The 22,500-nt window shown below is 47.3% G+C and overlaps 1 protein-coding gene across 1 annotated transcript; it reads right to left on the reverse strand.

Moving 5' to 3' along the window:
• Positions 1 to 7,782: 7,782 nt before the first annotated feature.
• On the reverse strand, positions 7,783 to 22,262 carry LOC143834542 (monoacylglycerol lipase ABHD6-like). The gene is made up of 8 exons (XM_077331355.1): positions 22,141 to 22,262; positions 18,198 to 18,354; positions 15,426 to 15,539; positions 13,080 to 13,212; positions 11,559 to 11,716; positions 10,924 to 10,978; positions 9,717 to 9,817; positions 7,783 to 7,950 (listed from the first exon to the last, which is right to left on the reverse strand). Exons 1-8 carry the CDS (start codon positions 22,260 to 22,262, stop codon positions 7,783 to 7,785), a joined length of 1,008 nt encoding a protein of 335 aa, XP_077187470.1.
• Between the last annotated feature and the right edge of the window lie 238 nt (positions 22,263 to 22,500).

Genomic DNA, 22,500 nt, shown 5'->3' on the forward strand with positions numbered 1-22,500 from the left:
CTTCTCATTAAATCTGCGAACTGGGAGGAGCACCAAACATCCCAGAAGATAGAGTTCACGGAGATCTGAACAAGCTGGAAAAGTGAGCAAGTGAGAACAAGATGCAATTCAATAAGGATCTGGGTCACAAAAAAGAGAAAGCATGCATCCTGTAAGGGAGATATTCTTCTGAGTAGCCATGTGTCCAAACAAGTTCTTGGGGTACTTGTGGACTATAAGCTAAACCTGAACAGACAGTGTGATGCAGTGGTAAAGAAGGTGAATGCAGTTTGCGTCTGTGTGAACAGAGTCATCACATCAACATCACAAGATGAATGTCCTGTGGCTGGGAAAAGGCCTGATGAAGAAGCGTCACTCCCCAGTCTTGATGGGGTGCCGCCACACAGACTATAAGGCAGGGGTAGTCAAACTGCGGCCCTCCAGATGTCCATGGACTACAATTCCCAGGAGCCCCTGCCAGCGAATGCTGGCAGGGTCTCCTGGGAATTGAAGTCCATGGACATCTGGAGGGCCGCAGTTTGACTACCCCTGCTATAAGGAATCTGGGAGTGACTCTAGGTACCTCCCTAACAATGGAGGCCCAGGTCACGAGAGGAGCTCGGCTGGCATTTTTTCATATCTGCCAAGTCAAACTACCTGTGCCTTATCTGGCCCTGGAATAACTAGCCACAGTGATCCATGCAGCGGTCACCTCCAGGCTTCATAGTATGAGCTCCCAGAAAACACCAGGGCCCTCTTGGAGATCACTGACAGAGCTTTTCAATCAGGTTTATGGTTGAAGCTGGAAACATGGTCAACATCTAATTCAGTGGTCCCCAACCTTTTTATCACCGGGGACCGGTCAAAGCTTGACAATTTTACTAAGGCCCGGTGGGGGAGGGTAGTCTTTTGCTGAGGGACATCACCACCGCCGCCTGAGCCCCTGCTCTGCTTGCTCTCCCGCTCTTCCTGCCGCCTGCTGGGGGCGCTGCCAGCAGCAGCTGTGCAGTGCCGTGCCAAGGGGGAGCCCCAGCCATGGTGGCCACTGAAGAGCACCAAAGGTGAGCCGGTGGCAGAGTGGCAGGGCAGCCCCCGAGGCAGCAGCCGGGAAGGAGGATGAAGAGGATCCGCGGCCCGGTACCGAATGATCCACGGACCAGTACCGGTCTCCAGACCGGGGTTGGGGACCACTGATTTAATTGGTCTTCCTCCTGTATTGCAACCCCACCCTGAGTTCTGGTTCTTTACCCATGAGGAAATTTTAGAACTGAGCTTAGATCTGTCAAACTGCGGCCGTAAGTGTATTGTCGAGCACATGTTGTCCACTGCCTTGAGTCTGCTTTGACGGAGAGGGCCGTCTATAAATTTAAATAATGAAAACATGTCATAGCCCCTCTGTATACTGCATTGGTCAGGCTGCACCTGGAGTGCTGTGTGCAGTTCTGGAGGCCTCACTTCAAAAAGGATGTGGACAAAATTGAGAGGGTGCAAAGGAGAGCAACCAAGTCCTGCGAAGAAAGGTTGAGAGGCTTGGGAATGTTCAGCCTAGGGAAGAGGAGGTTGAGAGGAGACATGATGGCTGTCTTTAAGTATTTGAAAAGTTGTCACTTGGAGGAGGGCAGGAAGCAGTTTCTGTTTGCAGCTGAGGATAGGACTTGCAGGAACGGGTTTAAACTTTGTGTAGAATAGTACCGGCTAGCTACAGGAAACATTTTTCACAGTCATAGTAGTTCAGTAGAGGAATGGGCTGTTTAAGGAGCTGGTGAGTGCCCCCTCACTGGCAGTCTTCCAGCAGCAGCTGAACAGATACTTATGGCTGTTTTCTGCTGGTGATGCATTGAGCAGAGGATTGGACCAAATGGCCTGTATGGCCTTTTCCAACTCTATGATTTTAAATCTCTGCTATATCATGGGGCAATCATCTTCTGTTACCAGCAAAGTCCATATGTCTGAATTTGGGAAATATGGGGAGAGTTCTATTTATATTCTAACATACTAGCCGAAAAGCCCACAGCATCTACAAATGCAGCAGGCACTAGCAGGGGAATGAGTTGGGGGGGTATACGGTGGGCACGTGGGGAGGGTGGGGGAGATGGTGGGGAAAGTGCGCAGTGAGCTCAGGTCAGTGGGTGGGTGGGCTGGCCACTGCCACTGGGCGACCGCCAGCTTAGCAACCTCCTGTGGCTGGCACGTACCCTGGGGGTGGAAGGTGGAGGGGCGAGCGGGCAGTGGTCTCAAGGCTGTGGGCACTTGGACGGGGACCCACTGATGCTGGTGTTGCTGTGCTGCTGCCAGGGTTTGTGTGCTGGGCCCGCAGCCTCGGCGCCGGCATGCAGGAGTATCGGGTGAGGTAGGGTGGCAGTGTGGGTGAGCATGTTCTAGAAGAGTGTCTGGGGGGGCCTCCATCTGGGTGCTGCTGGTAGGCCACTGGCAATGCTAGGGCATCCCCCCCGTGAACTCAGCACCACCGCTAACCTAGTGAACTGGCGGGCTGGGCAGGGCGGTGGGGTGTGTAGCGCTCGGGGCTCAGGGAGCTTGTGGTCGTGAGGCCAGTGTTAATGCCTCACTGCTGGCTGTAAGGGGAAGGTGCTCCAGGGCCTGGATTTGAGTCCGGACGGTCTCAGCAAGCCGGACACGCTCCGCCCACCAGGGCGTTTAACAAATATATGGAGGCCCCATGGATAAGGATGTGCTGTAACTGGATACTTGTGTGTCAGAGCTTTGGAAATTGGGGTAGAGTTTTAATTGTTTTCACATATTTGTTATCTGTGGTATTTTATTTATTTATTTATTTATTTATTTATTTATTTATTTATTTATTTATTTATTTATTTATTTATTTACTGCCCTCCCCAAAGGCTCAGGGCGGTTTTATGATTGTTTGTAGGGTTCATGGTCCTTTGACCAATAAATTTCATTACTGTCAGTTTATCTTGTTAAACAGAATTATAGTGAAGCTGGAAACAGGAGAGCGGGAGACTTATATATATTGCCTGGAGGTCTCTTTAGGTTAACAAATCTGGCCTGGGAATTTCTGGAGATTTAGGGGCGGAGTCTGGGGAGGGGAAGAAGCTCAGCAGGAATGTGGAGCCTGTCCTCTGAAAGAGGGTATTTTCTTCAGGAAAGCTGTAAGTTAGCTGCAGTTTGGGAAACTTAGTTGATAGGATAAGGCAATAGGTTTGGCTATTAATACTTCTATAACCCATAGAAATTTCATTCACTGATGCCTCATAGTTTGGTGCACAGTTTGGGCTGAATTGAGAGAGTTTTGCTAAAGAAAGCTGGAGCATGAAGAGTTTGCTTTAGAAGGTATTTGTAATTTGGGCTAGGGTTGCCAGGTCCCCCCACCCAGGCCACCAATAGGGAGGGAGGGTTGCTAGATCCAGTTTGGGAAACTCCTAGAGAGGGTGGAGCCTGTAGTCTGGAAATGACCTACAATCCCAGGAGATCCCTAGAGGCTGGCACCCCTAATGGACTGAAATTCTGAAATGATGAGCAAAAGTAATTCAACTCCTGTGTTAAGAAATCCCAGAGCCCTTGGGCACTTCAAGAATATTTGTATGTTTTCTCATATTCTGCACAATTCTCTTTCGACCAAAATGCATCATTCTGCTTTTGTCACTGAAAGGAATAGAGACACATAGCTGTGCAGCTCCTGATCCTTAGTGGTCATAGTTAACATCGGCTGACAGACTTGAGTGCTCCATGAAGTAGTCAAATTGTTTTTCTAAAGGTTGTCTTGATTTTCTGGTACGTTCTGTAAGTTGTTCACTTTGTGTGAGGCATTACTTTTTGTCTGTACTGAGCCTATTTCTTAATCAACCTCACAGGGGGCGGGGGGGGGTTGAATTTGAGCATTATATGAGGACAGAGAAATAAAGGTAAAAAAGGTAAAGGTATCCCCTGTGCAAGCACTGGGTCATGTCTGACCCTTGGGGTGACGCCCTCTAGCGTTTTCATGGCAAACTCAATATGGGGTGGTTTGCCAGTGCCTTCCCCAGTCATTACCGTTTACCCCCCAGCAAGCTGGGTACTCATTTTACCGACCTCTGAAGGATGGAAGGCTGAGTCAACATTGAGCCGGCTGCTGGGATTGAACTCCCAGCCTCGTGGTCAGAGCTTTCAGACGGCTGCCTTACCACTCTATGCCACAAGATTTCTTAATCAACCTCATGGGGGGCGGGTGTGTGTGGCTGAATTTGAGCATTATGTGAGGACAAAGAAATAAGGAATGCCAAATCTGTTCTGTGCACTTCAGATGCTCTCATATTTCAGCAGGCCCCACCCTTGCTATGACTGTGTTTCAAACTGAGTTATTGATATCAGGGTGGTGCCATACGATCAGCATAGTTGGCATGTCAGGTACAGCTGGAAAAATGTTGTTTTGATGCCAAGAGTTGCCCACTTGAGTTTCTATTGGGCAAAAGCGGCAAGGTCTAAATGGAATCAAGGGCGTAATGCGCATTTGCCCTAAAGAGCATTCTTCATGTATTAATAAGGACTTCACCTCACCATGCTCAGCATACGTTTATTTATAGTGACTCATGGCTACAGGATAACTAGCGCTCCGGTTGCACAAGCAAGCTGACAGAAGTTACATTTCTCTTGAGTAGCCCCATAGAAAAGCCAGTGGATAGGATTTTCCTTGCAACTCGCACGTTCTTGAATGGCAGAACAAACATAGGCACCGTGGAGGCTTCAGTGACTGAAGATGGTCCCTTGGCCAACTCTCATAGGGAGAAATCTGTTCGGTAATCTTCTATCATCTACCTCAGTGTTTGTTCTCCAGAGGTTTGAGAGAGGGTCTCTTTTGCCGGTTTATTGCCACATCATAGAAGATGCACAGGACCGAATCAAAATCCTTTTCTCTTGAAGCTCCTGCCCTGAAAAGGGGTTCAAGGCTGAGGGCCCTTCCAATACAACATGCCGTGGGGCGCTGGGGGCAGGGCTGAAAGCAGGGTGAGAAATGGACCACTGTCAGCCTCCCTCAGGTCTTCCTACCTGCAGACTCCTGTGCCACATGGCCATATGGGGATGCTCACAGGAATATTGCCAAAGGCAGAAAGGAAGGGGGAAATACCTCTGCAGATTAGAATTGGCAGATGCTTGATGCTAAATCTCTTTATCTCCTTGCAGTTTTCATAGGTCCAGCAAAGGTGAATACAAAATGTGGGAGCAGCAAAGAATCATATGAGTTGCCTCAAGCCCCTTAGCCCCGTTTTCCTTAGACACAGAGCCTCAGGCACCATTTTACATCGATTTGGTACAGTCATGCTATATGGCACTTTAACACAATAAAAGAGAGGTCCCTGCCCCAAGAAGTTTGCACTCTTATTTCAGCAGGGTATCTAGTGAAGGGAGTGATGAGTGGAACAAGTGATGAAGGTAATCAGATAGGGATTTATTAGCACAGTTTGGTCCTCCATGGCCTCCTGTGTAGAATGGGAGGTAGAGCTGTCAGATCCAGGTTGGGAAATTTCTGGAGGTTTGGGGAGGATAAGGACCTCCATGGGGTACAATGTCATAGAGTCCACCCTACAAAGCAGCCATGTTCTCCAGGGGAACTGATCTCTCTCATTTGGACATGAGCTGTAATTCCAGGAGGTTCCCAGGACCCACCTGATGGCCGGCATCCCTAGGATGTATTTAAGCTTCATTTCAGATGGGTTATGTGGTCCCAGGATGATCTGGGGCCAAGGGACCAAGCCCTATGAAGATAGGTTGAGGGACGTGGGAATGTTCAGCCTGGAGAAAAGGAGGTTGAGAGAGGACATGATAGCCCTCTTTAAGTATTTGAAAGTTTGTCACTTGGAGGAGGGCAGGATGCTGTTTCCGTTGGCTGCAGAGGAGAGGACGCGCAGTAATGGGTTGAAACTACAAGTACAACAATATAGGCTAGATACCAGGGGAAAAATGTTCACAGTCAGAGTAGTTCAGCAGTGGAATAGGCTGCCTAAGGAGGTGGTGAACTCCCCCTCCCTGGCAGTCTTCAAGCAAAGGCTGGATACACACTTTTCTTGGATGCTTTAGGATGCTTTGGGCTGATCCTGCGTTGAGCAGGGGGTTGGACTAGATGGCCTGTGTGGCCCCTTCCAACTCTATGATTCTATGATTCACAGAAGAGGTGTGCAGGGAAGGTGGAGAGAAAACGGTCATTTATTTGAGATTCTGAGAAGGATTTATGGAAGACACCAGCACAGGAGAACGAGCAGAGTTGTTTTTAAGGCCAGTATGCTTTGGGGGGTGACTGGTGTGACTGAAATGGAACAAATACTGTGAATGGTGAGGGAAGAGAGAAGTTGAGAATGTGAGAGCCGTGAATAAAAGGGAAGGAGAAGGGACTGGATGCAGAAGAGAACAAATATATAGCGTGGGTATAAATAATAATAAAGGTGAAACATTTTGGAAGCTGAATTATGGCCAGAGATTAGAAGACTGGGATGTGTAGCAAGAGAACATCAGTAGCTAAAAGGATGAAGGGTGACCCTGGGGATTTTGTGATGTATTGTGGGTAGACAAGGACTATGGGAGATATGGTGAAAGTCATAGCACGTTGGGAGCCAACCCTTTCTGTCTTAATATCATCCCGGTTGAATTTTGGAAGAAGTGTGAAGTATGAAAGAGCACCTTTAATTCCAAACAAAAGATACTTAAGTGGTTAGGATGGTATAGTGGTTAGAGCAGCCTTTCTTAACTTTTTTTACCATTCAGAAACCCCTGAAACATTCTTCAGGCTCCGAGAAACCCCAGAAGTGGCGCAATTGTGCAGAAAATGGCTGGGAAGCATACCTGTGTACATGCTCACCTGGGGCCCTGCCCTTTCCCATCCCCTCCACACCCATCATTGGCCATTTTGGGAGGGGGGAGGGGGTTTCACGTGACCTTATGTCACCATATCACCTAATAAGTGCTTCACAAAATTTTTAAAAATATATTTAAAAAACACCCACCCATTTGGAAAACTCTTCCAGGGCCATGAAGAAATCCCTGGGTTAGAGATTTGGGCCTAGTATCTGGGGGATCCTCGTTCAGTTCCTCACTCTGACGTGGAAGTTCACTGGGTGACAGTCGGGGAAGTCACTCTTGCCCTAAATACCTCACCTCACAAGGTTGTCTGAGGATAGCACAGGAGATAGTCACGTATGCCATCCTCAGTCTCATGGAGGAAAGACGGAATAAAAAAACATATTGGGTTGGTGGTGCCAAAGTTGTTATAATTTGGAAGTACATATTCATAATTTCACTACTAATATTTATTTAGAAGAAGAAGAAGAGTTGGTTCTTATATGCCGCTTTTCCCTACCCGAAGGAGGCTCAAAGTGGCTTACAGTCGCCTTCCCAATCCTCTCCCCACAACAGACACCCTGTGGGGTGGGTGAGGCTGAGAGTGCCCTGATATCACTGCTCGGTCAGAACAGTTTTATCAGTGTCGTGGTGAGTCCAAGGTCACCCAGCTGGCTGCATGTGGGGGAGCGCAGAATCGAACCGGGCATGCCAGATTAGAAGTCCGCACTCCTAACCACTACACCAAACTGGCTCACCAAATTTACTATTATGCCCTGCACTCAGGTGACCGATAAGGCCTAATGGACGGTTGCTATGTGCAGAAATAAAGTTGCCTGGAACATCAAAACCCCAAATTCAGCCTGGGGCAGGGGAAAGAGAGACATCTTTTCCACATCACCTTCAGAACAATAGGGGAAGTTCATGCAGCCCTCCACCCTTCTAGGTCCAGTTTTTCCAGCCTGGAAAGCGGCTTTGAATACTCCACCTGCTTCATGTCCGCATGAGGGTTTAGGCCAACTAGTTGGACTTCTTTGTGCCACAAACTGATGCGTGGAATTCCAGGATGAGCTCTGCAGATTTCTGTGGCCTGTCTATGGTTATGAAGTGTCCACAGCGATCCATTATGAACACTTGGCAGTGCGGAATGACTTTGGCTAAAATGTCTGCTCCACAAGGATCAAGTATCTGAAAAATGAGAAAATTGAAACAGTGTAAGCTGAGAAGGATGAGCCTCTTGTGGTGCAGAGTGGTAAGGCAGCGACATGCTGTCTGAAGCTGTCTGTCCATGAGGTTGGGACTTTGCCCCCCAGCAAGCTGGCTACTCATTTTACCGACCTCAGAAAGATGGAAGGCTGAGTCAACCTTGAGCCGGCTGCTGGGATTGAACTCCCAGCCTCATGGGCAGAGCTTCAGACTGCATGTCTGCTGCCTTACCACCCTGCGCCACAAGAGGCTCTTATGGGAGCAGCGGTATACAAGTCTAAATATAAATTAATTAAAAAAATGTTTATGGTCAAAAAAGAACAAAGAAAAGAAAAAGAAGACCTAATGGCTTCTTTAAAAGAAATCGCTAACTTGTTACAAACCAGTTGAGCACATTGACCTTCTGTTTTAGCTTTGAACCACCTCATTCACAGGACAATTGTGATTTCCCCCAGGAATTGGATCTAGGATATAATTAAGTTGCCAACTCTGTGTTGGGAAATTCCTGAAGCTTTGGTGGTAGACTACAGGAGCTCTACCACCAGCTCCTCTGGCTGTAGGGCTAAAGCATTTGAGTGGGGCTGCTTTCATTTTGCAATATTCTGTCTTTTCCCTAGGATCTGCCTTTTGTTGCTTAATGTTCCTTGTGGAACTGTATTGTGAGTCATTCAACGTGAGCCACTGTTGGAAGAGTTTCAGAAGGTCTTAAAGCAGATTTCAAGACATGTTGTAGTAGAAACTCAGTAGAAACAAGGGCCAACTGTTTTCCCAACTTCCTTCTGCCATTTCAGCTATTCTGAGGCTGCTAATACCGTATGTTTCTCCCTTTTATTGCCTCTTTTAAAGGGTTTTCTACCTAACCTTGCATTTTTGTAACTGTTTTGGAGCCCATTCGGGTGCTGATACTGGTCCTAAGATGTCTAGATGGGATGCGGTGTAAATCTGATGTCCATGGCTGCATTTGTAGATCACTGGATATGTTGCTGGCATTGAACATCATTTGCATCATTTGATGTAGATTTTCCTGCATGGGCACATTGTGAATGACTGCTACTGTGCAATACTAGCCCAGCCGTGTGAGTTGATCTCTTGTCCTTGACTTTTAATCACCCTCCTCCAGCATCACCTTCTCAAGGGAGGTTCATTGTGTCTTTTAGTATCCACATCCCCTGTTCTGTTAGATCAGGCCAAAATGTTGGCAACGGAGTGCCTTAAATTCCAGAGCCAAGATGAGCATAAGTGAAATCAAACGTGCGTACTGTCAGGATTTAAATATTAGTCATATGCTGCTCAGTGGTTGGGACTTTGTATGCAGGACTGAATCTGTTTTTAATTATTGGTGTCTGCAATAGCAGGTGCTTGTTTGAGTCAGCGGTATAAACTGGCAGCTTTGTGGGTTCCCATCCCAGCTGTTTCCTTCATTTGATCCAGGCGCTGATGAGTTCTACACCCAAGCTCTAAGGCAGGGGTAGTCAAACTGCGGCCCTCCAGATGTCCATGGACTACAATTCCCAGGAGCCCTTGCCAGCATTCGCTGGCGAATGCTGGCAAGGGCTCCTGGGAATTGTAGTCCATGGACATCTGGAGGGCCGCAGTTTGACTACCCCTGCTCTAAGGGAATGAATGGCTGCGATCAGAAACTGGGATATTTGGTGCTGTAGTCTCATACTTCTAGTCCCCTACAATAAAATGCCACTGAAACCAACTAATTGGTGTTTACAGTTGGTTCTCCAGTGTGGTTGCCTTACCTTGTCATACATTCCCCAGAGGACCTCGGTGGGAGCCTTGATCTTGCTTGCGTTCTCCTGGAGGCTGTACCTGGACTCCTCGCTGGAGAGGTCTAAAAAGCCTTTCCCAAGAAAGAATCAGAGTTAGAGCTGCCGTCACTCTTATTGATGTACGTCTTCAGAGCTACTCGGATGGGCCACCAAAAAGATGTCTACTTTTGCCCGCTTGCAGAATGTGGAGGCAGTGGTCAGGAAACCCAAAAGTGCGTCAGCAGCACATGCGTACACATCAGAGGCCCACTTTGTGTGTGTGTGTGTCTCTGTGTATGTGAAGTGCCACCAAGTTGCAGCCTACTTGTGGTGACCACCCGCCCCCAATAAACCCGACTGGACTGAGTCTGGATGCCACCAGGTAAGGAGGTTGGCATCTTCACGCCAGCCCTCCCTTTGGCCCCAGGAAGCCTCAATGTGGCTGAGAAAGCCCACACCAGCCTTTATCCGGACCAACAGGAGCCCTGGCTGGAACCAGGATACTCAGCCACCCCCTTCCTAGGCTGAACGTCAGCATGTAACACTTGTGCTGGGAGGGCTGGGCCAAAGCTATAATCCCAACAAGGGTGAGAAGTTTGCTTAGACCAGTACAAAACTTGAGTTTGCCAGAAAGCATCAATGGGAAATTCAGACACTAGAGCTGAGGATGATACGTAGAACTTCGGTTTTTAGAATGTCACTGAAAATTTGCATACATCTTGTAATAATTAGAAATGATTGCTTCAAGGGGTGGCCAAACTGTGGCTCTCCAGCTATCCAAGGACTACAATTCCCATGAGCCCCTGCCAGCAACATCCTGGCATGGGCTCAAGGGAATTATAGTCCATGGACATCTAAGCCTATTCTGCACACAGTAGATAATGCACTTTCAATGCACTTTAGAAATAGATTTTCCTGTTCTGCACAGGAAAATCCAGCTGCCAAAGCAAATTGAAAGTGCATTATCCTGTGTGTGCGGAATGGGAATACCCTTGGGATTCTCATGCTGGATAAAAATTGAGTCAGGAAATAAGGCTGGCTGCTTTATACCCTGCTTTATACCCTGCTGTGGCTTTATACCCTGCTGAGGTCCCTCTCCTTGCCATAACCTGCCCTCCCTTGGCTTCATCCCCCAGATTTCCAGGCATTTCCCAGCCCAGTACCGACCTAGAAATTGCATCCCTGCCATTTCACTTACTTTTAATGAAGAACATCTTTTGTGGCCTGTCATCCTCAAGATATCCTTTAAGGAGCTGGGAGGGAAGAACAGGTGAGTCAGAGGAGCAGGAAATGCAGAAGTTTCTATCAGGCAAAAGACTCTGTCAGGCAGCAAGCCGTTCCTTCCCGAAGCCATGGTGAGGTTGGAAAGCCGTTCTGCTATGGGACAGTCTCTTAATATAGGTTTGCTAGCCTGACTGACGAATAGAGTTTGTGGCAATAGTATCAATTCCTGGCTAGTAAAAGTGGATATCTTTAAGCAGTCCGCAGGGGTAGTCAAACTGTGGCCCTCCAGAAGTCCATGGACTACAATTCCCATGAGCTCCTGCCAGCGATTGCTGGCAGGAGCTCATGGGAATTGTAGTCCATGGACTTCTGGAGGGGGCGCAGTTTGACTACTCCTGGGGCAAGGGATTTTGGGAGAGGGCTGTCTCTCAGTCAAAGGTCTACATAACACCTCCCGCCAAATATTTCTTACTTCGTCCTCATATTTTAGTCACTGCCTCTCCTGCCCACATCAGCAAAGCAGTGACAGACAGATGTGCAAAGGTGTGAAACTTTAATAGTAGAAGACTGGGCCAGAGCACCTCAAACTTTGACGTGCACCTCCTTTACCTGCAACTGGGCGATATTGGGGTGGTATAAGCCAAGCTTCAGGAGCTCTTCTCCCTGCCTCTCAGTCAAAGAAATGAGGCGAGGGCTTCCCAGACTGACAGATTTCTCCACATCCCTCAAGTGCTTGATGAACTCATAACCTCCTTGATAATGGACACCTATGAATTGGGAGGCAACACAGAGATGGAAGAGAGGGACAAAAGGAAGTTAGATCAACTCCGAGAAGATGGTTTGTTATGGTGGTGGTGAGGAGGGTGATGAGGGTGGGGTGGGGGAGAAACAAGTAGGCGCTGAATCTTGCAGGGGGGAATGTTAGGGAGAGGGAAGGAGGGGAGGCGAACATTATGGGCATGGGTTAGAGATGCTGGCAGAGTTTGAGTATGCAGAAAGAGCAGAGCACTAGGCTGCTTGAGGAGTAAAATATAATTATTTATGAAGCAGCGACATAGAGAAAAAGGTTGCTGCAGTCTTTCCTTTAATCAGCTGCTGTTGTGGAGACAAGCAGGAAGGTGAGCCAATCAGGACACTGGAGGAGAGAACTTGAAAACCACCAGGAACTTCCTATCCTATCTATGCTAAAAATCTCCTCCAGTGTCCCCTGCAGGACACCCTTTATATTCCGCTCAGTTTTGCATACTGCAGAATTTGCATATGCCAACAAGAGATGCCAGCCTCCAGGTAGGATCTGAGGATCCCCTGGGATTATAGTTCACCTCCAGACTACAGAGATCAGTTCCCCTGGAGAAATGGCTGCTTTGGAGGGTGGTCCCTGATCTCCCCAGGTTCCATCCCCAAATTTCCCAAAGTAGAACCAGCAATCCTAGAATGGGCTGAGGGAGCAAGCTGAGAGATGCAGATTTGGAGGCTGCCCAAGAAAATGTCATACTATGAAATACCATAATTCCCTTTAATTTACAGTCCTGAATTCCCCTTAATAGGGGAATTATGAAAAGAGAATGATAAAAAACCTGATGAATGCTTAGACCCCAGGCACAATACATGAGTCTGCATCTGTCATGAGATCTCCTAGTCCATTGTGTGTTTCTGAATCCCGCACTGGAACTCAGTTTTCATGTGCACAGGTGTCCAGTTGGGATCAGGATCATGATACATGGGAAATTGTTCCTCCCTGTGCTGTTTTCCTGGTCCGAGGGACTGCTATTTGCTTCACTGAAAACCTTCCTCTTGGGCCTAGGCCAACAGTATATAGAGCGACCTCCCAATAAGGCAAAGATTGTCCTGGGCCCCTTTCACTTTGTGAGGACACTGTGGGGGGATGAGAGTGGGGAAGACCAAAACCCATTTTCCTTGTGCACCATAGTCTTGATCCAAATCGGAACCTGTGTGTCAGGGAATTGAGTTACCAGCGAGGAACTCACATGTAGATTATGAAGATTTGGGAAGTGGGGATGTAATGAGTTGATTGGCTCTTTGTCAAGATGATCCATTGTTGTATTGACAGACATTGCATCGCCCAATAACTGGACAGACGCCCTAAAGAAAAAGAACTCGGACACTTACCGCCTGGGCAAAGGAGAGACAAGCAGCAAACGTGTGAGGGATAAAGAGCCGCATAAACCCCAGCTACCATTCCACCCATGGAGAAGCCAACCAGGTGAAAGGGTTTCTTGTCCATCCCAATGCACTTGACAAACTGTGGAAGAAGCAAGAATGAAGAGCTAAATACGGGTCTGGGTTATTTCCCATGCCATATATTTTAATCTCAAAGAACAAGGGAGGCGGAACGGTGTACAGGGCGACCCATGGCGATGACACTTCCATAGGCCAAGCTGCCCCAGATGGAGGGAGTCATAGCAACAATAGATCCCTCCATGGTGAGACATTAGCTGCTGCTTGGGCCAGGATTTTGTGGTCTGAGCCATGTCAGGAAATTGGAACGTGTTTTCTTTAGTGAGGACATGGCTCACTGACAAAGCATCTGCTTTGGAAGAAGAAGGTTTCAGGTTCAATCTCTGGCATCTCCAGTTAAAAGAATCAGGTCATAAGTCCTGAGAATTACATTTAGTTGAGACCCTGGGGAGCTACTGCCAGTCAATGTAGATGAATGGTCTGATTCAGTCCCAAGCATCTGCCTGTATTCGTGTTCAGTTTCCCACCCCCATTCATGGTTATGGCATTTATTGTTTTGCAGGAAAAGGCAGAAATACTTATCTCTAACAAAAAAAATGTGCAAAGACCAACAATACACTTCCCCCAAGTTTTAAAGCACATAGTGGAAACCTCATAAATATCTCCTTATCTCTGGAAAAGAAGTTCTGCAAGTTTTGGTAGAGATTTCAAAACCTGCCAAAGTGGTTTGAACAGAGAGCACAACAGAATGAAAGAAATTTGTGTAGGGCAAGGGTAATGCTGTCTTCTATCGTTCCTCTATTTCTCTTAAAAACAGTCTTCTTCCACCTTAGCCAAAATGAGCCGTTCATCAATGGAAGTGACATAAGGAAGTTGTGGATTTTTCTGACTTCAGATGAAACGTCTGGACAGAGATATGGTATGTCTCCATCCAACCACTAACAGAAGGGGGGAATGGATTGTCCCAGTGTTTCCTTTACTCCCTAAATATCACTTAGACCAGGGGTAGTCAACCTGTGGTCCTCCAGATGTTCATGGACTTCAATTCCCATGAGCCCCTGCCAGCAAACGCTGGCAGGGGCTCATGGGAATTGAAGTCCATGAACATCTGGAGGACCACAGGTTGACTACCCCTGACTTAGACCCCTTCAAAAATAACTTTTATAGCTGTGGGGCTCAAATGGACAAGCATCTGCTTGAGTCCACTCATGCTTGGGTCCACTTCTGTCAGTGGAACAGAATGTTCCTTCCCTTCCCATTGCAGATCCCACCCCCAATATTCCCTTTTGGTCACCGTGGCTGTTAGCCACTGGTAGTCCTCTCCACCATGAATCTGTCTCATCATCTTTTAAAGCCATCTAGGCCTGTGGCCATCACTACATTGACCATTTATGCACTGGAGGTTTCATGCCAGGCTGCAGGCTGGAGTTTCAGTCGTGGCAGGTTGCCCCACCTCTTCCTGCACCCACACAGGGGAACATTTGGCCCGGTGGCCCTCATCTGCCCTCGATTTGTACTCCTGCATGAGAGCTGGGGCAGTGAAGTTCACAGTGCATAAACGGTCATTGACTGGTAACAAACTCCACATTTTAATGACTCGCTGTGTTAAGAAGTATTTCCTTCTATCCATCCTGAATCTTCTGCCCATCAGGTTCATTGGATGTCCTCAAGTTCTAGTATTTTAGGAGAGGAGGAAAATGTAGAACCCTTCCTTCTACATGTTTGAGAGTCTCATATAAACTGGTTATACATCGTTTTTCGGATTGGTCAGAAATGGATGAGCATTCTCCTTGTATCAGTATGGCGATGCTACAATGCACAGTGCCAACCACCGATTGGCAGAATGCACCTCTAACTTTCTGGTAACTTTCCCACTTGTTGTTCTTGAGAAGAGGAAGAAGAGTTGGGTTTTATACCCAGCTTTTCATTACTCAAAGGAGCCTCAACATGGTTTACAATTGCCTTTCCTTCCTTTCTCCACAACAGGCACCCTTGTAAGGTAGGTGAGGCTGAGAGACTACTGTGAGAACAGATTTAAAAGGACTGTGACTAGCCCAAGGTGACCCAACATGGCTGTACGTGGAGGAGTCGGGAGACCCGGATCTACAGATTAAAAGCCATTGCTTTTAACCCCTACACCATGCTGGATCTCTTGAAACAACCACTGTTCCCATAGCTCCAACATTTAATGGATTGTGAAATCTTTGGCATTATTACTAGATACAGCCAGTGCTGGTCTTCGAAGCAAACGTCAACCCAAGGACATTTAGAGCTTACCTCGTGTATCCGCTTAGCCTGTTCAGGGGCTGCATAGTTATCTCCCATCAATCGAGTGGTTGCCCCATGACCTGGAAGGTCAACACAGACCACATGGATGTCCACAGGAAGATACTGTGCAAAAACAACAGCAAGAACAGGTCAGAGTAATGGTATCGAGCACCTTTAAAAACCAAAGCACAAAGAGGCTGATCTTAAACAACACTGCTAGTCTTGGAGTGAAACGGAATGGTTTTTATAATACAGAAAAATAATGTAGACTATAACTCTGCCAACAAAAGTGCGTTTAGTCAAGGCTGTGGTCTTCCCAGTGGCAATGTATGGCTGTGAAAGTTGGACCATAAGGAAGGCTGAGCGTCAAAGAACTCTGGTCCTGGAGAAGACTCTTGCGAGTCCCTTGGACTGCAAGGCGAACAAACCTGTTAGTTCTAGAGGAGATCAGCCCTGACTGCTCCTTAGAAGGCCAGATCCTGAAGATGAAACTCAAATACTTTGGCCACCTCATGAGAAGGAAGGACTCCCTGGAGAAGAGCCTAATGCTGGGAGCGATTGAGGGCAAAAGAAGAAGGGGACGACAGAGAATGAGGTGGCTGGATGGGGTCACTGAAGGAGTCGGTGCAAACTTAAATGGACTCCGGGGAATGGTAGAGGACAGGAAGGCCTGGAGGATCATTGTCCATGGGGTTGCAATGGGTCGGACATGACTTCACACCTAACAGCAACAACAAATTCAGTAGAGCACATGAAAGGGAAATGAGATTCAGTGTGCTGAAGTGGTTAGAGAGTTATGCAAAGATCTGGGAAGACCCTTCAGGAGAGGCCAGATGGCTCAGTGCTAGAGCATCTTATTTATATTCTGAAAGTGCAATCCTGGCCCAACCCTTGGTGTTTCCAGCAAAAGTAGAATTGGGAACTAGATGATGTGAAAGCCCTTTCTCTTCCTGAGACCCTAGAGAGATGCTGCCGGTCAGAATTGATACAACTGAATTTAATGGTCTGATGTTGCATTCCAACGAGACCTGCACTTGAATCCCCACTGGGCCATGGAGCTCGCAAGGTGACTATGGGCCAGTCTTTCTCCCTCAGCCTACCTCATAAGATTGTTGTGAAGGGGAGAAAATGATTTATGTCACCTTGAGCCCTTTGGAGGAAGGGCTTGGGGGGAAATGGACTTAATCAATGAAAATCATAATTGGAACCTGCTACATTATTATTAATTACCTTCCGGCATGTGTGTAATGCAGCCAGGAGATCTGAGGATTGTCTGACAGCCAGGCAAGGGACATTTGGAGGTGTTATGCTATTGCCTACATCTGCACTATGACCCCCTAGTGTTCCTTGGAGGAACAGCCCCCCAAAGCCTTGGAGGTCCCCCATCCAGATACTAGCCAGGGTCAGCCCTGCTTAGCTTCTGAGATCTGACTGCATTGAGTTTGCCTGGCCTACCTATATTGTCTAGGTTTACAGACAACCTGGCCAAGCTGTGTATTATCTCGAGTAGCATTAAGCTAATTTTCACTTATTTTCACTAATAAGGCTACATGAGTGAGCTGACGATGATAAGTCCCACGATCCTTCGTTTATATTACAGTAATCCCAGAAAGCCCAAATTGAAATCCCATTTCACAGATTAGTCTCGCACTGATTAGTGAGCATGCTTTCCTTTTCAGCAGCTCCTGGCAACCTCTGGTGATGCGGATGGAAACTGGGGAGAAAGAAAATGAACAGGAGCAGCCCTGGATTCCGAAGACCCATGGGGCCACATTGAATGCTTATGTGGGAAGGCCGGGCCATCTTCTCTCATCCCTAAAGGGAGCCATATCGACTGTGCCCTTTGGTGTCTGAAACGTCAATGGGAATAGTCTGGAAGAGACATATCAGAGTTTCTATGTTGTAACCACGAAGGGCACGCTTTCAGGTTTCTGGTGGCTTCCACAGGAAAACAGGCCTGTATGGTTTGGTGTAGTGGTTAGGAGTGTGGACTTCTAATCTGGCAAGCCGGAAATAATTCCTCGCTCCTTCTCCACATGCAACCAGCTGGATGACTTTGGGCTCGGCAAAGCACTGATAAAGATGCTCTGATTGAGCAGTAATCTCGGGGCTCTCTCAGCCTCACCTCCCTCACAGGGTGTCTGTTGTGGGGAGAGGAAGGGGAAGGCGATTGTAAGCCGCTTTTAGACTCCTCTGGGTAGAGAAAAGCGGCATATAAGAACCAACTCTTCTTCTTTAGTAATATCAGGGCTCTGTCAGCCTTATCTCCTTCACAGGGTGTCTGTTGTGGGGAGAGGAAAGGGAAGATGATTATAAGCTGCTTTGAGACTCTTTTGGGTAGAGAAAAGCGGCATATAAGAACCAACTCTTCTTCAGTAATCTCAGGGCTCTCTCAACCTCACCTCCCTCACAGGGTGTCTGTTATGGGGAGAGGAAGGGAAGGCATTCAATTCCTCTGGATGCTTTGGTAGTAGATTCTGTGGCATTGTACCCCACTGAGGTCCCTCTCCCTCCCCCTCCCAGGATCCAAATCTCTAGGAGTTTTCCAACTTGGATCTGGCAACCTGAATCTCTCATCCCCACCGGTGGCCCAGGGGACCTACCAACCCTGAAGCCATCTCAGTAAGCAGAGTAGGAAGTAGAAAGACTGAATACAATCCTGAAGTCTTTCCCCCTAAACCCTACTAAAATGAATAGAAACTATGGAAGGTCATAGATATTTTCCTCTCAGGCCCCAAAGGACCTTGATCTAGCCTTGCCTTGGCAAGAATGGAGACATACCTTAAGCGTATCTAACCACATGTCTTTGTTGAGTGAGAACCCATGAAGCATCAGCATGGACGGCTGGGATCCTGGTTTCCCCCGGGTGAAATAACAGAAGTTGTAGTTGTTGTGTTTGGCATATTTCACCTTCACGCCCCGTTTCATGCGTCTGAGCCTAAAGTTCAAAAAGATAAACAAGATGAATCGGATTGAGGGTTCTGCACATGGGAGAGTTTCTTCATGCATGGTGCTGACGTTAGAATGGTAGATTTACTAATATGCCAAACAAGCACAATCCTAAATTATTATCTCAGTCCTTTGGGTTTTTCAGTGGGGTCTAACGGTAGACAGCTCTAGGCTGGGAAATACCTGGAGCCTTTGGAGGTGAGAGTGGGTGGAATTTGGGGGTGGAGTGGGACCTCAGTGGAGTACAATGCCATAGAGTCCACCCTCCAAAATAGCCATTTTCTCCAGGGGAACTGATTTCATAGAATCATAGAATCATAGAGTTGGAAGGGGCCATACCGGCCATCTAGTCCAACCCCCTGCTCAACGCAGGATCAGCCCTAAGCATCCTAAAGCAAGATTTCTAAGCATCCTAAACAGATTTCTGTTGCCTAGATATGAGCTGTAGTTCCAGGGCATCCCTGAGTCCCCCCTAGGGACTGACCTTCAAAAGTGGAACTTGAGCACTTTTTCTCTGCCTCTGCTTCCAAAGAGGAATGCTGGTTTTTAGCTCATTCATGCCCAGGGTTCCCCCATCCTCGCGATGCTCTTTCTCCAACCGGTTTACTGCCATTATTTCAGGAAGAAACATCCTTCAAGAATGATAGAGGACCATCTGGATGGGAAGGTTTGCGTTTATTGAAGGGTTTGCCCAAGCGGGCGCCATTTCCCCCGCCATGGAACCTGTAGGCTTTTGGAGGGTTTAAACATGGCTAATTGTTATTTTTAAACCCTCCAAAATGTCTCTTGGGTGACGGGGAGGGGGCAAGGGGTTTGATTCGACGTCTTATTTTTTCCCCTCCCACCATGTGGGGATTAGCAGGCGATTCAAAGGATTTACTATTGAAAAGGCTAATTGTTATAGCGCTATATCGATGGCTGGTTTTTTTAAAAGCCCAAATAGCCTGGTGACATGGCAGGGAGGAATAGCAGAGTAAATGGTATTGGCCATTCTCTTGGGAAATTCCTGGAGACAGCAGTACCCAGGGAGAGCAGAGTTGAGGAGGGAAGGCAGTGGGACACTGCATCTGGCCTCAAAAGCTGCCCATTTCCTCCAGAGCATCTGATCTCTGTCATCTGGAGATCTACTGGAATTCTGAGATGACTCCTGATGTGATCTGGAGGTTGATAAACCTCCCTGATTCAGCTGCAATCCATTAAAATCAACAGCAAAAACAACAGGAAAAATTCTGAAATGTGTGTTTCCATACTGGGAGACTTTAAGATAGCTCAGGGGGTAACTGCCTGCTTCACCTTTCCCAGAGACACTCTAAGGTCATGTGGAGAGATGAGTTCTGATATTCTATGCAGGCCCTATTTGGACTGAGATTGCAGCCTGGGGTTTAGGCCTTCCCTGTGTGCCATTTTTCCTACCAGATATGGTTTGAGGGGAACAATATTTTTTACATGGAGGTTTTCAGGTCGGGAAAAATGGCATGCTGGGGGAGGCCTGACTGTGATCCTAATCAGAATTGATTCTGCGTGTACGTAAGAAGCGTGGATTTCAGAACATACCTTTCCACCTGATGTGGGGATGGCCTTTGGAATAAATAATAAAGGGACTGGATAAACCTATGGGGCAAAGGTCCATCAGTGGCTGTTAACCACAAGGTATAGATGGGACACGACACATCTGGGGAAGTGATGCTCTGTATTCTTGGTGCTTGGGAATTGATAGTGGGAGGGCTTCTGGAGTTTTGGCCCCTCCACTGAACCTCCTGATGGCACCTGGGTTTTGGCCACTGTGTGACACAGAGTGCAGGACTGGAGGGGCCATTGGTCTGAACCAAGATGGCTTTTCTTATGTTCTTAAATCATGTGTGGTTAGGCCCTCTGACTGGAACACAAACTCTTTGATCAGAATCCTTCTGTTCCTTGGCGTCTGCAGCCCACCCCTTGCTACCTGTCTTCTATGAATGCTGCAGTCCTTCACCGTGAATAGCTATAATTGCCAACCTCCCATTGGTTCTTGGAGGTTTCCCACTGTTACAATTGATCTCTAGAGGCACCAAGATCCATAACCCTGAACAAAATGGCTGCTTAGTAGGGTGGACTAACCCTGCTGAGGTCCATTCCCTCCCCCAAAGCCACCCTTCCCAGGTTTACACCCTCAAAATCTCCAGGTATTTTACAACCAAGAACTGGCCACCTTTAATGAATACCCATTTCCTATCAAATTGCTTCCTTGCCTGATTCATCATACTAGCTTCCTGGCCAGTCCCAGCCTTGCCCTGCTGAACTATTCATCCTTGGGAACTGTGATTTGGTCAACTTTCCAGGCTGCAAACTCCATCCTTGTCCAATCCCTTTGGCTCCCAGTTGCCTAAAGCTTTTTCAGTCACAGAGACCTGCTCCTGCCAACATTCAGAATAACATGCCCAACACCATTTTCATTTCAGGTGTAATGGACTCCTTATATTTTGCTTTGCTTTGCTGCTGTGTAGAAAGTTTCTATGCTTCTGCCACTGACCATCAAGAAAATGAGAGCGGTGTTTGTGCACAGTGTACCCTTTCCTGTATAGTAGGATTGCCACTTATAGAAATATTTTTATCCACATCTGTGTTTCTTCTGTAATAACTGAAGCATCTCTAAGGGTTTTTTTTAAGTTAAAAAAGCTGCCAGTTTGAACATAAGGGCGCTTGAAATTAAGCTTGTCTGAGAAACTTTAGTGGAAGAGACTCTGGGGACCAAATGCCAGTCATACGACCGTAGCAATCCTGAAGTTTCATAGCCTCCTTGGTTTCTTGTTTTAAAAACAAATCCTGTTTTTCTTGGGTATGGTCCACACCATCCCCCTGTTTTCTGTTAATCTGTGATGGGATTTACTCATTATTCCAAATGGTGCCTCTGATAAAGATGCCTTAAAGGTAAAGGTAAAGGTATCCCCTGTGCAAGCACCGGGTCATGTCTGACCCTTGGGGTGACGCCCTCTAGCGTTTTCATGGCAGACTCAATACGGGGTGGTTTGCCAGTGCCTTCCCCAGTCATTACCGTTTACCCCCCAGCAAGCTGGGTACTCATTTTACCGACCTCGGAAGGATGGAAGGCTGAGTCAACCTTGAGCCGGCTGCTGGGATTGAACTCCCAACCTCATGGGCAAAGCTTTCAGGCGGCTGCCTTAACACTCTGCGCCACAAGAGGCTCTTAAAAGATGCCTTACAGGGGGCATTTTGTTCCAGGCTCTTTTAATACAGCAGTATTCCATATCGCTGTTTGGTAAACCCCTTTTATTATGTTTTTATTACATTCGTATCATTTCCTTTTCTGAAGTCCCTATACCAGTTTGGTGTAGTGGTTAGGAGTGCGGACTTCTAATCTGGCCAGCCGGGTTCAATTCTGCACTCCCCCACATGCAACCAGCTGGGTGACCTTGGGCTCGCCACGGCACTGATAAAACTGTTCTGACCGAGCAGTGATATCAGGGCTCTCTCAGCCTCCCCCACCTCACAGGGTGTCTGTTGTGGGGAGAGGAAAGGGAAGGGGATTGTAAGCCGCTTTGAGCCTCCTTCGGGTAGAGAAAAGCAGCATATAAGAACCAACTCTTCTTCTTCTTCTTCTTCTATACATGAAATTCCTGACTGGTCTCTCATGCAGTTACCAATCAGGGCCGGACTGGCTAGTCCATCTCTCTCTGAGATGGATTTCTGTGGAGTTCTCATCTTGGCACCAGATACTCTTTTCCTGGTTAAGAACACTCCTAAGAGAAGAGAAAGTCATTCCGTGATGCAGACTCACCATGTCCAGATCTTGAACAGTATTTTATGCCACAGGTTGTACCTTGCGATAAGAATACTTGTGATGCAAGCCAAAATGGAGCCCAAAACCATGAAGAGCACCCTTACTGCCGTGAGCTCCATGGTTGCCGGTTATGTCTTTGCTGCCTGTACAAAATAGCATAAGAAGGTTTGGACAATAATAATAAAAAAGGAAAGTCACATACCAGGATGAAAGAAAACAGGAGGCATTGAATATAATGAGTGTTCACAAGCTGAAATGTTGCTTGCTGCTCGTGAAGAGTACAATATTTTTACCAGTGAGTATACTATTTTTGCCATTTAATTCTAATAGTAACTAATCTGAACATTTTCTTCTCTT

The sequence above is a fragment of the Paroedura picta genome, chromosome 3, assembly GCF_049243985.1.
Source record: "Paroedura picta isolate Pp20150507F chromosome 3, Ppicta_v3.0, whole genome shotgun sequence".
Lineage (NCBI taxonomy): Eukaryota > Metazoa > Chordata > Lepidosauria > Squamata > Gekkonidae > Paroedura > Paroedura picta.

What these genes read in the sequence shown, in the direction of transcription:
- LOC143834542 (XM_077331355.1), bottom strand. Translation starts at nt 22,262, where the DNA reads ATGGAGCTCACGGCAGTAAGGGTGCTCTTCATGGTTTTGGGCTCCATT. An exon ending in CTGTTCAAGATCTGGACATG is followed by an intron (nt 18,355 to 22,140) that starts GTGAGTCTGCAT and finishes TTTGAACTTTAG; the next exon opens with GCTCAGACGCATGAAACGGG. An exon ending in TGTGGTTAGATACGCTTAAG is followed by an intron (nt 15,540 to 18,197) that starts GTATGTCTCCAT and finishes GTTTTTGCACAG; the next exon opens with TATCTTCCTGTGGACATCCA.